The sequence below is a fragment of the Sceloporus occidentalis genome, unplaced genomic scaffold (assembly GCF_023333645.1).
Source record: "Sceloporus occidentalis isolate IW3139 unplaced genomic scaffold, rSceOcc1.0.p SCAF_4, whole genome shotgun sequence".
In the NCBI taxonomy this organism is placed as follows: domain Eukaryota; kingdom Metazoa; phylum Chordata; class Lepidosauria; order Squamata; family Phrynosomatidae; genus Sceloporus; species Sceloporus occidentalis.
In genome coordinates, this window is record NW_028316984.1 from 132,023,110 (window position 1) to 132,041,139 (window position 18,030).

General features: G+C 42.5%; 1 protein-coding gene across 1 annotated transcript in view; it reads right to left on the reverse strand.

The window, feature by feature from the left end:
* SYT13 (synaptotagmin 13) overlaps positions 1 to 17,584 on the reverse strand; it is a 37,838-nt gene extending 20,254 nt beyond the window's left edge. The window contains exon 1 of the mRNA XM_089521503.1: positions 17,119 to 17,584. Within this exon, the coding sequence (XP_089377629.1) occupies positions 17,119 to 17,301 (183 nt within the window). The 5' untranslated portion in view covers positions 17,302 to 17,584. The remainder of the gene's footprint in view (positions 1 to 17,118) is intronic.
* Between the last annotated feature and the right edge of the window lie 446 nt (positions 17,585 to 18,030).

Consider the following 18,030-nt stretch of genomic DNA (forward strand, 5'->3'; position numbering starts at 1 on the left):
CCCCTTGCTGATTTGAGTGCCAAAGGCATTTGCTTGGGGCGTGCTGGGGGGAGAGGAATGGGAGTAGAAAAGATAAACTGGAACCTTTTAAAAGCAGCTGAAAAAGCTGGATGACGGAGGGGGTGTTCTCACTTAAGATTTGAAATGATTTAAAATACGTTTTTAATAAAACCGATTCAAAATAACCCTGGTCTTATCCCGTGTTCCGAATCGCTTTTATTCTTCGTTCCTATCTGGTTTTTTAAATCGAAGTTTTTACCTGCTAGCGTTCCTACTTGGCATGAAATCGGTGTTTAAATAAATCGATTTTTCTCCTCCATACCTTATTTGGAGCTGTCAATCAATAGTACGTCAGAATGACGTAACGTTAATCCGGAATATTTGGAAGCGATTTATCTTTTGGCATCGTTTCCATTTCATTGACCGTTTGTGAATTGATGTATTTTTGGCGGGTTTTTTTTTCAAATAGACCAATGAAGGCGCTTAATCACTCAAACATCCTCTTCTGCGTCTCCCCATATTACCTGCCATAACTCAGTGCTAGGGAATCCTGGGAATGGTAGTTTATTATGGCACCAGCACTCTCTGGCAGAGGAGGATAAATGTCTCACAAACACAACAGTTCCCATAATTCCTTAGTACTGAGCCAGGGCAGGTTAAGGGGTCTCAAACTGTATTATTTCTACAGTGGGTTTGGAACTACAGATGAGGGTTTTTTCATAAATTAAAAAAGTTGTTACTTTATAATTACCTTATAATATATACACACACACACAAACACACTCATATGCAAACACACACACAAATATATATGTGTATATATACCTATATGTTTGTGTGTGTATGCATTTATATATATATGCATGTGTGTGTGTGAGTATTCATATATAATCGTGTGTGTGTGTGTGTCTGTCTGTCTGTCTGTCTGTAGTGTGTGTGTGTGTGTGTGTGTGTGTGTTTGCCAAATCGGATCAAGGAGGAGAAGGCAGTGGGTTTCAGTGGGTAGAGACTGTTCTGCATCCAAAGCCCAGGGTTGGAAAATGGGATCAAGGAGGAGAAGGCAGTGGGTTTCAGTGGGTAGAGACTGTTCTGCATCCAAAGCCCAGGGTTGGAAAATGGGATCAAGGAGGAGAAGGCAGTCAGTTTAAATGGGATAGAGACACAAGACAGAAAAGGGGAAAAGAGAACGATCCCAGCGGCAAGAGGCTACAGTCAAAAAATAGATAAAGGGACAAGAGCAAGGGTGAGAAAGCAGGAGAGAAAACAGAGCATGGGGTAAAGACCTAAAAGAGAGGAGAGAGTGAAAGCCAAATAAAGCAAGAGCAAGAGACGTCCCAAGACAGCCAGGGAGAATCCCTTCAGAGAGCCCAGAGATCAATGAAGGAGGCTGCTGGAAAAGCAGGGAGGAAGCACTCTTCCCAAAGATTCTCTTTCCAGGGTTGGAGGAGAAGGCAGTTTCCATTTGAGAAAGGGAGGGAGAAAGGATCCACCCCCCCCAATTGATCAGAGCCCTTCCCTGCCTGGGCGAGATCAGATGCCTCCTCGCGAGGAGCCTTCCCTTCCCTGCCTGGGCAAGATCAGATGCCTCCTCGCGAGGAGCCTTCCCTTCCCTGCCTGGGCGAGATCAGATGCCTCCTCGTGAGGAGCCTTCCCTTCCCTGCCTGGGCGAGATCAGATGCCTCCTCGCGAGGAGCCTTCCCTTCCCTGCCTGGGCCAGATCAGATGCCTCCTCGCGAGGAGCCTTCCCTTCCCTGCCTGGGCGAGATCAGAGCCCAAGCGGGCAGGGAATGCCTCTTCGAGAGGAGGCTTCCCTTCCTGCCTCTCCTCCGTTAGAAATGGGCTCTCCCCACACAGAGGGGAGGTTGCAATCCACCAGGGGAAGCCTTGTAGTCCTTTGGCAGATGCAGGCGCTTGAGCAGCCGGGACTTCAGGTGCTTAAAGCGCTGAAGAGATTAAGCGCCTGTAAACCATTAAAATAAAAAATTAAAAAAAATCCTTATCTATTATTGAAAGACCACAGCGGACAAAGGGGTGAGGGAAGCAAAAATGGCGACAGCCACGACGGATGGGGACAGAAAGGGCAACCCCAAGGCCAGCCCCATCGCACTCCGCTCCTCCCATCCAGCTAACCCGATTTCAAAGGCTGTCGTTCCTATTTAAATGCTCCAGTTCCTATCCCGATTCAAGGGAAAAATGTAGGTTCGACCCTAGTACTTTTTTAACGCGCGTTAAATAACGAAAACACGATTCAAAATTTTAAACCGCTCTACGATTCAAATTGTAGTGGTGACGATTGCGGGTTGCTCTAGAACCGTTCGAGGTTTAAATCGGATCCTAGTAGGAACGCCACTCCTAGGATTCGATTCAGAACGTGGGGTTTCCCCTAGTGAGAACAACCTCAGAGTATTAATAACAACTGTCCTTGTCAAACAGTTGGTGGGTGTTTCCCCATTTCTTCTGTCTGTGTTCTGTCCTGTCTCTGTTTAAATCCAGGAAAATCCCGCACAAGTGGGATTGTTTTCAGATGATGTCAGGTACATTGAGCATTAATGCGACATTAACCTATGCAGAAAGTTGCAAAATCATGCTGCTTTTTACTTTTGGGGAAATTCTGAAAGTGATTTTGGAGCAATTTTGCCCACTTGGTTAATGTCATGTTAATGTTCAATGAACTTGATGTGTGTGACAATAATCCTTGTTTTGTGGGATTTTCCTAGGATTTAAAACCCGTTTATGCATGGGATTTGAGCACTTTGCCATGCATGTGATAAACTCCTATGAAAGATACAAGCCCAAATGCACGTACAGTAAAATAACAGGGCAGTCTATGGTAAAATAACAGGAAACATTCTGCATAAGATTTAAACCTCCTCATGTGATTAATCATCAAATTCTGGCCTGATACTGTCCGGGAAAGCAGCCAAAGGGCTGATAAGGCAGCTAGTTCCCAAACAAACAAACCCCCTCCCAGCACAGCAAAATCAGTGTAAGCTACACAGTCCTGGAGATTCACAGTAGTTCTACCAAAAGGGATTACCAAGAGAATTGTCAGACGGTCCGAGGTTCAGGGCAACAGATAGGCAGGTCGATAAAGCAGTCCAAGGTCAAGGTTTCCGGGTAGTCAAGACAAGAAGCCAAAGGAGCCAGAGACAGAGTCTTTCCTCTAAAAGAGTCAGATATCCACTGGCAAAGAACCACACATGCTCTAGGTGCTTAAGAAGGCAAGGAGCCGGCCTTCAGCTGTGTCTGATTACGAAGACGCTTCTGATAAAGCCTCCGAGATCTTCGAAGGCCCTCTCTTTCTGCTCGACGCTCATTGAAGGTAGGCACACTGCCCAGATCCTCCTCCGTGTCCACAGCCTCGGCACCAGGCAAACTTGACTGCTGAATCTCTGGAGGGACCATAGACTCTGCTCCAGCAGAACTAGGGCCAGCCTCTGGCTCCTCCGTTACAGGTTCAAGCCCCAGGGGCTCTGGCTCCTCCATTACAGGTTCAGGTCCCAGGGGCTCTAGCTCATCCTCTGAGTCCTCCAAGCCATCCTCCAGGCTGGGCATGACATTTACATACCTCACGATATGTCTGGAGCGGCGATGGCCTTTTTTCCTCCGGAGGGAAGCCTCAGCCATCAAACCATGTGGCTTCCCTCCACAGGAAAAAAAAATCTGAGAAAAATGGGTTCTTTGAAAGCCGCAGGGGCGGCGTAACAAGAACGTCACTGGTGAACTCATTACATAAGCTCTATGCAGCAACGTGTGGACACCACGTGGCTCTTACATAACAATGGCAGCGCCCATGTACATAGGGCGCCACCATTGTTACGATGCCAGCATGTACTAGGGCTAGGGAGCATGCAGTTGCTGCACGCAGGGTCTCCTAACCCTAGTACGGCACCAACACGGCGCTTTTGTGCCATCTGTACCGTGCCATACTCACTCTCTGTTCCAAATGCAAATCTCAAACCTACCCAAAAATAAGGAAGGATTTAATCACATCTTGCACACTAAAATCCTCAGTAATTCTGTTATAATGAATTATAAGAAATTAAGCCTGTCTTGAAATGTGCCCATTGTGACACATGCACAGACAATGACACTTTCCCCAAGTGTCCCACTTGATCTGTACACATTTGTAAGGCTCGCTGTGAGATACCAGAATCTCCTGGAAGCACATTTTTGTCTCCACTGGACAGAAGGAACAAGCTTTGTCTGACAAATGGAGTCAAAGAGTTGTTACAAACAGTTCAGACTTGAAACATAAACAGGTTGGTGCATTTTCCCTTCATTCCCTCTACATTTTGCACATCGAATTACATGCATACTTATTTTTTCTGTGAAATCACCTCCACATTTAGATTTAAAATTATAATTCAAGTTCCTTCCAGATTTTCCTCCACATCTGTTAATAGATCTATTAATATGAAGTCAAAGGCTTTCATGGCCGGCATCCATAGTTTTTGTGGGTTTTCAGGTTATGTAGTCATGTTCTAGAAGATTTTATTCCTGACGTTTCACCAGCATATGTGGCTGGCATCTTCAGAGATGCCAGCCACAGATGCTGGCAAAACATCAGGAATAAACTCTTCTAGAACATGGCCACATAGCACAAAAATCCACAAAAAATATAGATCTATTAATAGTTAATAATTGCTTCATTTGAAACTTGAGAAAATGCAAGGGTGATGGGTGGTTATGGATCTGCTGGGGCAATAGTCCTGGACAAAGCCTCTTCAGATGCAGACAAGAACAAAGATTCTCTTGAGGCTTAAGAAACTTTCGCATATCTATCTAAATTGGGATGAGTTTGGTTCCACATCAGAATCAGCATGCAAATGATGTTAAGTTTAGGGATGCCTGTGGGATGTGAACATAGCATGTTTCTGTATGGAATTTGCTTGCACTTAAATCCTATATGATAAATTTGCATACACTTAAGTATGTAGCTGAGGAGCTAAGAAACCTTGTTAATGAACTGCAAAGATTTTTAACAGGGTGTCTGATGCACATTGGGGACTCATGCACAGGTGGACCAATGTGTACTTTTGCTACTTTTAATTTTCTCTTTTTGCTGGTTCTGCTACATAGTTACACAACAGCAGCCCTCTATGGATGTTGCTCATCTTCACAATTTTAATTCCTGCTCATGTAAATCCATTTACAAAGCTCTAATTTGAACTGCAGAAAAATGAAGTTTGACACCACTTAAACTGCCAAGGCTCAGTGCTATGGAATCTTGCATTTCTAGTTTGCTGTAGCCTAGAGCTCTCTGACAGCTAAGGCTAAATAGCTCGCAAAACTTACAAATCCTGAATTCCATTGCATTAACCAACTACATTTAAAGTGGTGTCAAACTGCATTATTTCTGCAGTGCAGATTAGCCCAAAGATGCAACTCCCATACAGGATTCCTGTCCTGATTTTTACTTTTCAGACTGATGTGCACATGGGAACATAGATGCCTGCTGGGCTTGCCCTTCTCCAAATGGTGTTGTACAGTTTGCAGTGATTTAATATATATTGAAATATAATAATAATAATAATAATAATAATAATAATAATTTATTTTATTTTATTTTATTTATAGCCCGCCTAATCATAAAGAATCCGGGAGGGTTACAGCAATAAAAATACATAGAATACAATAAAATAAAATACAATAAAATAAGGTAAGATAAAAGAGAGTGACATAAGTCACAGTATTCACAGCTAGACCTAATGGAACTGGGCCTGTCTTTTTCACTCCCTTCCAGGTCTGATTATGACAGTAGGTATGGAGGGAGGGTTCTTCTTCTTGAGGCAAGAATTTTATTTTAATTAATTTTAATTTAATTCTTCTCATTAAATTTAAGAGAAGAATTGGTGGACAGAGCGATCTAAGTCACAGTAAATGGAGAGGAACTAGGTAGGGAAGGCCTGCCGGAAGAGATCCGTCTTAAGAGCCTTCTTAAAGACTGTAAGAGTAGAAATGTATACTGTATAGGGTGAGCTGAGAAATGTAAATATGATTACAGTGGACCCTTGTTATATGCTGGGGTTTGGTTCCAAGATCCCCCGTGTATAACAAAATCCGTGTATGCTCAAGTCCCATTAAATATAATGACATAGCAAAATGGTGTCCCTTATAAAAATGGAAAATCAAGGTAAATTTATACTTTTTTGGAACATTTTCAAACCGTGTATGCTTGAATCCGTGTATAAAAAATCCGTGTATAAGAAGGGCCGACTGTACTTTGATTAGCACATAGCAGTTTATCTATGTGCATATCAGCATATGTAAGAGTATTTTCCCTTTACAAAGGACACATAAAGACAACATTTAAAAAGGGTGTGTGTTTTCATTGGGCAGACTTGCATGTATGCCCTAGATAAAACTAATTTCAGCTCAGCGCATGAACCTATGCTTTATTTAATTTGCTCCACTGTTGTTGTTTTAAACTTCTTGAAATGTGAACAGTGCTACTGCAATCTTACTAAGGTGGGCAAAACAGAGTCCTCTAACTGCTACATACTTCTCTTTTCAGCTGAGAAAATGAGAACATCTTCTTAACTGTAATTAAAGTTTTTCATTAGTTTTTCTCTGTCTGGTTAATACATGCAGACAGTGCCCCAGAGGTAGCATTCACTGAAGACGGGTCATTTGATTGCCAATCTGCATGTCTGCCAGAAACCTTTTTGATTCCCAAGGCATATCAAAGAGGCATGCCAGAACAACAACAAAGTATTACAGTTCATTACCATGCTGCATCTTGCAATCTTTACATATTGAGAGCATCTCAGAATTAGCAGCGGAAGCCTACAATAACACGTTACTCCCTCAAGCTTCAAAGAAGACGTAACATGCTACTGTGCAGGGACAGTCCAACTGGCAATATTTTGTGTACAATCCTCCAAATCCTTTGAGATGACAGATTTAACAATGGAGTTTTTAGGGGTACTTTCCTTTGAGTGTAATCTAGTGGGAACACTGGTAGACCAGGCAAAAGGCATCTACGAACCCCACTTCTTGGAAGATGAACTGAAGAACCTGGACTGGACTCTACAGGCTAATAGTTATTCCAGCTCAGACATCAGAAGGGCTGCTAGGCACAGGAAAACCCAGAGAAGTGAAGACAAGCAGCCACCAAATGGGAAGATATTTTTTACCATACATCAAAGGAGTCACAGACAGAATAGGCAAAGTGGTGAGGAAGCGCAACCTTCAAATGGTTTATAAACCAACAAAGAAAATCTAGCAACTGCTTCACTCAGCCAAGGACCAGAGAGACCCTCTCACAGCCGCAGGAGTTTACCACATACCATGTAACTGCAGACAAGTCTACATAGAGACCACCAAATGCAGTGTACAAACAAGAATCAAGGAACACGAGAGACACTGCAGACTGGGCCAGCCAGAAAAATCAGCAGTAGCAGAACATGCCACAAACCATCCTGGGCACAAAATACTGTTTGAAAACACTGAAATTCTGGACCATGCCAACCACTACCATGTCAGGATGCACAGGGAAGCCATTGAAATCCACAAACATCTGGATAATTTCAACCAGAAAGAGGAAACCCTTAAAGTGAACAAAATTTGGCTACCAGTCCTGAGGAATAGCAAAATGAGGACTCAGCAAATGCAAATGGGAAACCATTCAGAGTCAGGGGCTTTCCCAACAGATAATGATCACCAATTAGCAGACACTAATCCTCTTTTGCATTAACCTCCCAGCCTGAGGCCTGCCATCAGCAATAGAACAATACACATGCAAATCACTCCTGCATTCCTGGGCTCACACAGTATATATACATCCAGTTTTTTCCTGATAAGCATTCTCTGAAGATGCCAGCCACAGATGCTGGTGAAATGTCAGGAAGAAACTCTTCTAGAACATGGCCACATAGCTGAAAAAACCCACAAAAAAACTAGTGGAAACCACTTGTGGGCAGGAGGATGGCTACAGCCAACAGTGGGTACAACAAAAGCCAAAAGTGGAAAGTGAAGCAGACAGTGCAAAAGATCCATGCCTGGTACCATAAAGGAGGAGTATTTAGCCACTCCTTTTTGGGCCAGTTCTTTGGGAAAGAGTCACACTCAGAAGGGCTTCCATCTGAATGCCACACCCGCAGCAGTGCATCCTGTTTGAGGTGGATGTTACCAGATCTCTTTTCTCTCTTCCTCTCCTGTCCTCACCTTGTAGGCTATTGGGGAAGAAACATACACTTGTGCAAATGCCTCAACTTATAGGGGAATTTTAGGCCATGTGCCACATGTGTGAGAGCAGTTGTTTTATTATCTAGAAACCAGGGCCCCCTTCACAGTTGCATTTTTTGTAATGCGTAGACCCAGGGAGATTCGATGATACCATACCGAATCAAAGTTCCCACTATATTTATCCTGATCGAATCGCTCTGTGGTAATTTAACCTTGATGAAGTTTACATTATCATTTGTATTGATTCTCAGGTGTTTTTTTTACTCTGTCAATCAAATGATGCACATCTATGTCACACTGAAGGTTACCGCACCGGGGATAAAACGTTCCCCGATGCGTTACAACGGGCACGAGTGGGGCCAAGCACGGAGCGTGATGGGAACCCGATGGGGCCCAGAACGCTAGTTTACCGCACAGGGAACACCAACGCCAAGCGTTCCCATCGGGTTCCCATCGGGTTCCAGGGAACGCCATTTCTGGGAACTGTTTCGAAACCATCCCCAGAAATGGCGTCCCCTGGAACCCAATGGGAACGCGATGGGAACGCTCGGCGGCGGTGGCATTCCCTGTGTGGTAAACTAGCATTCTGGGCCCCATTGGGTTCCCATCACACTCCGTGAGCAGCCCCGCTCGTGCCCGTTGTAACGCATCAGGGAACGTTTTATCCCCGGTGCGGTAACCTTCACTGTTTGGCCAGTCCTCCCCCCCCATCAGCCTCGAAGCCTGGAAACGGCAAGCCCCAGAACAACCTTAGCAAGAAACCCTGGGATAGGTTAGCCTTGGGGGGAGTCTCTCAGCCAATAAACCTCCACAAGTTTAAATGTGGGGTACAAATGCAATATAATATGTCTGTGAGAGCTTTAATTTGCATTAACTTGGGAGCAGAGTCTGTTGTGGTTTTATTTCTTTGGAAATAGGGCAAAAAAATAACCCCCTAACCTACAGCCACACTGTTAGTTGTTTTTTTAAATGTCAAGCAAATCATGCACACCTTTGTCATACTGATGACGTGAATATTTAAAGATGCTGGCTACTGTGGCCATGCAATAGCAAATATGTGCATAAACTGTCAAATTTTATTTTTTTTGAAAAAACACTGTCTAATAATGTTTCCAGGAGAATCCCCTCCCTGGCTTTGGTGAGCTCTGGGCTGGGAATCAGACATCGGTCTCCGTGCTTTAAAAAGATCTCTTTCCAAAGTGCAGGAACTTTGAATCCACTCTGCTTTCTTCACTACCACAACTGAGTGTAGAGAGGGAAAAACAATGGCACTTGGCTGGCAGGGAGAGAGCAAAGGGGAGGGCATGATCTGCTCCCTACATATTAACCTCTCCCTCCTGGATGCCCCAAATGGGATTGGGACTAAGTTCCCATTGGCAGCACCTCAATAAAACCCAGTGTTTTGGAAAAGAAACAGGGAATTCCCATTCCTGAAAGAACTGGGTTCAGGGGGATTTGCCCCAGCCTCCCTTGAATTCAGGGCAGGAAAAATGTGTGCAAGTGTAAATGAGCCCCTTTTAAACTGGTTTGAAAACCAGTTTATAACGTAGTGTGAATGGCCCCCAGGGTTCAAATCTTTACTCAGTCATGGAAACCAAATGAGTGGCCATAGGCATGTCATACGCTCTCAGCCTCAGAAGAAGGGAATAGCAAACCTCTTCTGGACAAATCCTGCTAAGAAAACCCCATAACAGGTCCATAACTTGAAGGCACACAACAACAAGCCTTTGTGTCCCAAGGGCAAGGTGCTGTCCATCTTGGCTTTCAGTGGCATACATATAATTATGTGATGTGCTCTGAAAACATACATATTCTGTTAGTTTTAAAATAGCTACAGCCAAAAATGGCATAAAATCATCAAGTTGGTAAGGACTGCAAGGACCACCTAGAGCCCTCTCATGCAGGAACACCATACTAAAAGCACTTCTGATATTTGGCCATCCAGCCTTTGTTTAGAAACCTCTAAAGAATGAGCATCCACCACCCTCCAAGGCTGTCATTCCTAGGCAATTTCCTATGTTGTAAATATAAGCAGAGGTTCTTCTCATGAGAAAGTGGCAAGATAAAAGGAGGTAGAAGTCAGTAACAAACACGCTTTCATGCATGTCTCTCCATGTTTGTTCCCAAGCACCTCCAATAAAATTCAGTCAGTTATAGCCAGTGATGGGAATCCCCTCTGCCAGAGAGTTTGTACTCATGCCACCATTCAAAATAGCCACTACTGAGTCAGATGGACAGCATTCTAACTAGGTATGAGATAAATTTTTATGCTCCTTTAAAAAAAATTAGCTTTCATGTGGACCAGTTTCTGGTTGATATTCTTGCAAATTTTGGCTTTCTAAAACAGATTATCACTATCTTTAAGTTTTGGAAAGGTCTGATAAACATGGATGGTATGATAAACACTATTCTGCATGATTGCATTCACCAAACTATTCAGTTTCTAAAGCTCAAATAAATATCTTTGTCCATAGCATACTAGTGCATTGCTACATATTTATGTTGAAGCATGTTTTGTTATCCAAGCAACAGTGGAGTCATTATAAAGTGAAGAGCACAGTGTAAATATGTATTATCACTACAGCCATCATTCCTTGCCAAAATACAGACACTACCAAGCAATCCACCATTGCATAACAACTGACAGCTTCCATGGGAGCCATATATAAGTGCAGTGGGGAGCAATCCACCCCTTCTCCAGCTGCATCACCTTCTGCTTACTGGATGAACACTACAGATCTCTGCTTCCCAAATGATGGCTGCTGAAGGTTTAAAAATGAGCCCCACGCCATGGCAAATGGGAAGGCAACCTTCCTGTCTCAAAGGAAATGATCTGCACAGAAAAATTGGAAATACAGGAAAACCTGTCAAAGCACCGGGGCTTTAAATAACCTTTCTCTTTTCTCCTTTGGCTTCACAATAGATTGGTTGCTAGGCTGAACAGACATCAAGTGGCTTAGAGCAGAAGATTCCCCATTGTTAAGTCAGACCCATTTAAAAATAGAAATCCAAATGAAAAATACATTTTCCCCAGGCATAGGATTTTTTAAAGGTTTAGACAAGATGCAGTTATTATTTCAGAATCTCTTTGGAATACATGGCATTTCTAGTGGTGTGGAAACGCAATAATATAATTATGCATGAAAACACAGTCTTGCATTCTCTGTATGAAAGTACTATAACGTCTGATACTGACAACCTTCAGTATGTGTTCCAAATATTGTTGTTTTCCCACTAGTGGAAAACAACTCTAGCAGAGAATATGTGCTAAGCAGTTGATATAAAAGGATACAGATGAAATACACTTCCCACACAAACAAATAAGTACAAGTCTAAGATTTGGAATGCATATGTGCTACTTCTAAAGCAGATTTTGGAAAACAATGTTGTTCCTAGCAAGAGAAGTCTTTCTTTTTCTAAGCAGAAACAAATCTCCAAATTAGACAGGCACTTTTGTGAGAGAGACTGCAATATTAAAATCAAGTTGAATCACAGAATCATATGATCATAGAATCAAAGAGTTGGAAGAGACCTCAGGGGCCATCCAGTCCAACCCTGCACCAGAGGATAAATGGACATAAACACTATCTGACCCCACCCCCATGAGGATGTACTATACTCATCTGTCCTCTTCACCTACACACAGGTTTCCAGTGCCAAACTGGACTTGCCACCTCATTTCCACACACCAAGGCTAGTTCCCAGTGCAAACGACCATTGCTAAAACTGGACTTTAAGACAGCCAAAGGGCTTCAGGTTAGCTGCTGGAAGAGGTGATGATTTCTGGTATTTGCCTGCTTTTATTTACAAGTGATAATGTTTCCCAAAGTCTTTATGAATGCTCTTCATCAGAGTGATGATGTGAGGACTGGTGATAGTAAAGTACTTTGCATGTGAAAATTGCAGATAGTAAAAAGTACTCTATATAGGTTATATGCAATGACTGCAATCTGGCAGTAAATTAAACTGCTTAAAGCTTATTGAATGGGAAGAGCATCCCACCCTTTCACACCATGGCTTCATTGAACTAGTGCTATCTACTCTGAAGAGTAGCAATGTCAGGAACAAGAAGCAGAGCCCTCCCTCCAGTTCATCTGATACCATCCGGCCTTGGAGGGAGAGATGCAGGCCCAGCTCCATTGGGCCTGGCCTGGGCTAAGAAGCAGAGCCCTCCCTCCAGTCAATCTGGTGCCACTGGCCTTGGCGGGAGAGATGCAGACCCAGTTCCATCAAACCTAACCTAGATTAAGAAGCAGAGCCCTCCTTCTAGTCAATCTGCCATGGTACAGGCCTCAGAGGAAGAGAAGAACTGCTGGACCTGATCCCCTTCCCCACTGTCACTCCCTTCTCCTTTTGTTTCATGCCTTTTTAAATTGTAAGCCTGAGGGCAGGGAACCACCTAATTAACCATTTGTAAGGTGCTCTGAGAGCCTTTGTGGCTGAAAAGTGGAGTACAAATATTCAAAATAATAAACAAACAAACAAACAAACAAACACACTATCCTTACTCAAGGCAAATTGTTTCCCCAGCCTTGTTAATACTCTATTTAACTAGAGACACTAAACAGTGTGCTGCAGTGGTTTGAGAGTCAGACTGTGACTCTGGACACCAAGGTTCAGTTCCCTGCTCTGCCATGAAACTCATCTGGTGACCTGGGGCAAGCCACATGCTCTCAGCTTCAGGGGAAGGCAATGGCAAACCTCAGAACAAATCTTGCTAAGAAAACCCCATTATAAGTTCACCTTAGAGTCACCATAAATTAAAAATGACTTGAAAGCATACTACAATAACAACAACAGCAGCAAGTAAGGACTGGACCCAGGGCTTTCTGTACATGCTGTTTTACTAAGCTATGTCTCTCCCCTTTAAAAAGTCCTATGTCCGGGAGCCAGCACAATGTAATGGTCTGAGTGTTGGACTAGGACATATAATCCCTGTTTAGCAATGGAAACCCACTGGGTGACCTTGGGTGGCTCAAACCCTTTCAGCCTAAGAGAAAGTCAAGTTTAAACCTCCTCTGAGATGGTTTGAGTGATGGACTATGACCCTGGAGAAGCAAAGGCAACCACCTCTAATTAAATCCACCAAGAAAACCCCATATTAGTTTCACCTTAGGGCTGCCAAGGTTAATATTATAATAACAATAATAACAAACTCATTTTATTTAGCTATTCTTTTTTAGATTTTATTATGGAAATTCTCATTTCTTTTATGAGCAAAATGTCACTTTTGCATTAAAAATCCAGAATGTTTGAACCCACTCTCTGGTTTTCTATGAGTTCCCTTTGCTAGACATAATAATCACCTGAGTAATCAATCAGACATCATTTATTGTTAATGCAAAATGACTGTAACAACAAAAGTCCAGTTGCCTGGAGTTGCAGTTCTCACTTCAAAATTAACATAGCCAGGGATGCCCTAACCCATCCAGTGTCAAGAGAGAAACCAGTGTTGAAAAACAAATGCATTTACTAGATATAAAACTATATGGTTATAGTTTATGGTATCTTGCCTTTGTTGGCAAATCTTTTGGTTATGTTATTCTTCAGAAACATCTGATTGCATGTATCATTCTTTCCAATTGCTGTTTTCAATGCCATTCTCGGATTTTAGAGCAGGAATATGGCATAGACTGTCTACAAACTAGTTCTATAAATAAGATTAGCTGAATTAAAATGTGATTTTAGATCACCCCAGCTGTTTGCAGGGTTAGGTCAAATACCCATAGATCTGCCTTCATCGGGTCTGTGAATATTTGCTTGTTACATTTGTAATATGCTCATTCTCACTAAAACATTCAGGATGACACACACATTAGGTTACGACAAATGACATGCTCAGGACACCCAGTGATTTTCATAATTTCCGTCTGCTGAAAGTTATTTGCAGTCTTGCAGACATTGCTGTGCTTTGGGGGGCATGCTGAGGACAGCTCTAAAAATCAAGACAATGTCTTCCGTTGACCCTGGGGCAGCAGGATAGTTTAGGGGTGCCTTCCTCTTAGGTTGAGAGAATGTGCCCCAAAGTCACTCAGTGGGTTTCAGTGGTGGAGCTGAGATGTGAATACTGTTCTCCAGATTGGTAGTCCAACATTCAGACGACCATATCACAACAGTCCTCATTAGCCTATACTGTATATCAAGTAAATTTGGAAAACGGTTTTTATTCTGTAACAAGCTTTATGTGGGCCTTCCTATTAAAAAGTGTTTGCAAATTGCAGATGGTGCAGAATGCAGCAGCCAGAATGCTCTCTGGGGAAGCTTCTCAGAACAAAGTAGACTAGTCATATGCTAGCTATCAATGTGCTTTATAAGCAAATTCATATTTATCTTTACAGCTTACCTACATAGCTTGCAGTCAGGATATCTAAAAGTTCCCCTCCTTCCATACAAACCTGCCTATATGTTAGGATAATTTTGAAGAGGTCTCTAGTATGGCTCACCACTAAAAGAGGGTCTCTTGGCGAAAGCAGGATCTTTTCTGTGGTAGCAGAAGAGATGTAGGATCTTCCCTTTTTCAGTAGCCTTAGGCAAAAGCAAACTGCTGTAGCCTCTCTTAGCTTATGTGTTTTTCCCCATTAATAACTTTTGGCAACTTGCTTTGGCACATATGTCCTGATTATCATTTGTGAAATTTTGGAGGGAACTGAATGATTGACAATACTTTCACTTTAAGTTTTATTTCATTTATTTTTTCTAATATGGGTTTATTCTGTGTTGTTCTTGCCAAAAATAAAGGGTCCTTCTTAGTGCTGGAAAATGGTATTAAAATATCTTCATAAATAAATACCCCCAAAACATCAGATCCTGTCTCATCTTAAAAGCTAAGTAGAGTCAGCTCTGGTTAGGCCTTGAATGGGAGACCACCAACAAATGCCAGGTGCTGTAAGCTACATTTCAGAGGAAGGAGCTGACAAAACCACCTCTGAGTATTCTTTGCCTAAGAAAGTTGCTGTAATTTGACAGGCAACTTGAAGACACACACACACAAACAAACATTTTCCAGATGGATACCTGAAGCCAAGAAATAATTAATTACTTATGCCCATTCAACAAATAAATGTCTGGGATGGAATCTAATTCCCAAAACTGTGTATAATGATCCCTACTCATCTCTGGTCATAAATTGCTTCCACTCTGTATACCTGAGCACTACATGGTCATTGTATCACATATACAGTCGGCCCTTCTTATACACGGATTTTTTATACATGGATTCAAGCATCCACGGTTTGAAAACGTTCCAAAAAAGTATAAATTTCAAATATCAAACCTTGATTTTTCCATTTTTTATAAGGGAAACCATTTTGCTATGTCATTATATTTAATGGGACTTGAGCAGCCACGGATTTTGTTATCCACGGCGGATCTTGGAGCCAAACCCCAGCGTATAACAAGGGTCCACTGTAGTAAGAAAACACTATGAAATTCATGGGGTTGCCACATGTTGACGGGTGACTTGATGACATATACACACATAGTTACCCACTGAGATAATCCAGTAAGGTGACAATAGCTGAACTTTATTGTGGACAACACAAATTCACTCAGTATCAACAACTATCATTAAATAATTAGATTGTTTTATTTATGCCTTGTCTTAAGATTTTTCCATGCACCTTAATATATACTATATTGTTCTATTATATATATATATATATATATATATATATATATAAATATTTCAAGCTGCTTATAGAAAGGCAGCATAGTGTAGTGGTTTGAGTGTAGGACCAAGACTCTGGGAGATCCAGGTTTGAATCTCTGCTCAGCCATAGAAACCTAGTGCCCTCAGCCTCAGAGGAAGGCAAAGGCAACCCCCGTCTGAACACACCTTGCCATGAAAACACAATGGTAGGTTCTCCTTAGAGTCACCATACGTCAGAGACAAAGAACAAGAAAGCTGCCTATACTCTGAGATCAACACTAGAAGCTGGATCTGTGTGTCCCATTGTAAGTGCAGTTTGTATGGATGGAGGCACAAGGAAATGGACCTTTTTCGTAGTGGCCCCCAACTTGTAAAACTCTGTCATAACTGATCTCTACCAGGCCTTCTTTAATGGCCCTCCAAGCAGGCACTCACTTATTTATTTTGGTTCAAAATTGATTTAGCACTATGAAGGAGCTGATGTGATTTTTAACTGTACATTTTGATCAACTGCTTTTTTATTTTAAAAATAGATATTTTATTATATTCACTAGATTTTAAATTTTGAAGTATACCATCTTGGGTGGTTTTATCCTAAAAGGTAAGTAAGTAAGTAAGTAAATAAATGATATGCTAGTTACTTTATATTGTTTGTGGTTGCTGTGTGCCCTCCAGTTGTTAGCGACTTATGGTGACCCTAAGGTGAACCTATCATGGGTGTTTTCCTGGCATGTTTCTTCAGAGGGGGTTTGCCATTGCCATCCTCTGAGGCTGAGACAGTGTGACTTACCCAGGGTCACGCAGTGAGTTTCCATGGCTGAGCCGGAATTTGAACCCTGGTCTCCAGCATCATAGTTCAGTGCTCAAGCCACTATACAGAGGGCTTTTTCTTTTGTAGCAGAGGCATATGTCCAAACATGCATGTGAACAAAAAAAAAAAAATCAAAGAGCATTATAAAAACATTCAAGCCAAATTACTAGTCCTTTTTCTGCCTGAAGTCTGCACCCACCCAGAGACTGATTGAGAGGTTGCTGCATCTTTGTCACACACACATGCCCGCCTTTCCTTTTCCACAAAGCTGTCTCTTGCTTTCATAATCCCACATGCCACCTGAGCCCATCTCTCCCTCCCTCTCTGAAAGGCTGCAAAGAGAATCAATTGCTATCAATCAGATTATATTTCCTGCTGGGCAACCTCTAGAGTAAGAGAAACCCTTCACTTCTTGAGCCACTGTGGCTCTGGAAGTAGAGCAAAGAACACCCTCAGTGAAGGGCTTTACCTGCTGGACTGTCTGAAGCACAGTGGGCTTGGCATTTTCGACGTCTAGACCTTTTTCCTTGTCAGGAGATGCTTTCCCAGCTCTCTTGCATTTGCATAAGCAGGTGAGACCACATATGGCAAGGATGCTTGTAGCCGTCCCCAAGGTAGCTCCTAGAGCAATCACTGGAACAGACAAAACCATTGTCTCAGACTAGGCAGCCACAACTTTACTCAGCCAGCATGATCGTCCTTCATCTCCTTGCAGGTTTTTAGCCTGATCTCAGCCTCTTTGGATGAAAGTAATAGATCCTCCTTAGCAGATGCTAAAGAAAAGTGATTCAAAAGAAACTAACGCGTCACCTCGCCACTCCTGCATTGCTAGCCTATCACCAATTATCTCTCTTCATCCTTCCTGGTGGTATTTCTGGGCTGAAGCTCTTGGGGAAGAAGCAAACGGAAGCAGAGGAAGAAGCGGTTCCAGTGTCTGCAGTCTCTTTAAGACTGCAAGCAGGCAGATTTCATTGAAGCTCTTTCCTCTGCTCCAGTGGGAAAAGTCTGATGTGCGATAGAGCCAGACGTCAGCAAGAAGGGGATGGGCCGTGCATTGCCCAACTCACAGAAAGTACATCCAAGACACTGATGAATGACCCTTTTATAGGGGCTTGCTGCAAACTGTCTTGAAATATCCCTAGCAAAGCATGCTGTTGTTATTTGCAATTCAGGACATAACTGCTGCTAAACAAAGTGGGTAACTAATAACCTGTGCCAGGCTGATACCTACATACAGGTGGCCTCTTTTTAACCAGAGGGAAGTTACAACAGGTACTTCCCCATTCATTCCCAGCTATACCAGGATATCCACAGGCAAAATAAATCAAGTTTTCCTGTAGTGTGCTGGCAGGATTACGGTGATGGAATAATAAAATCTTTC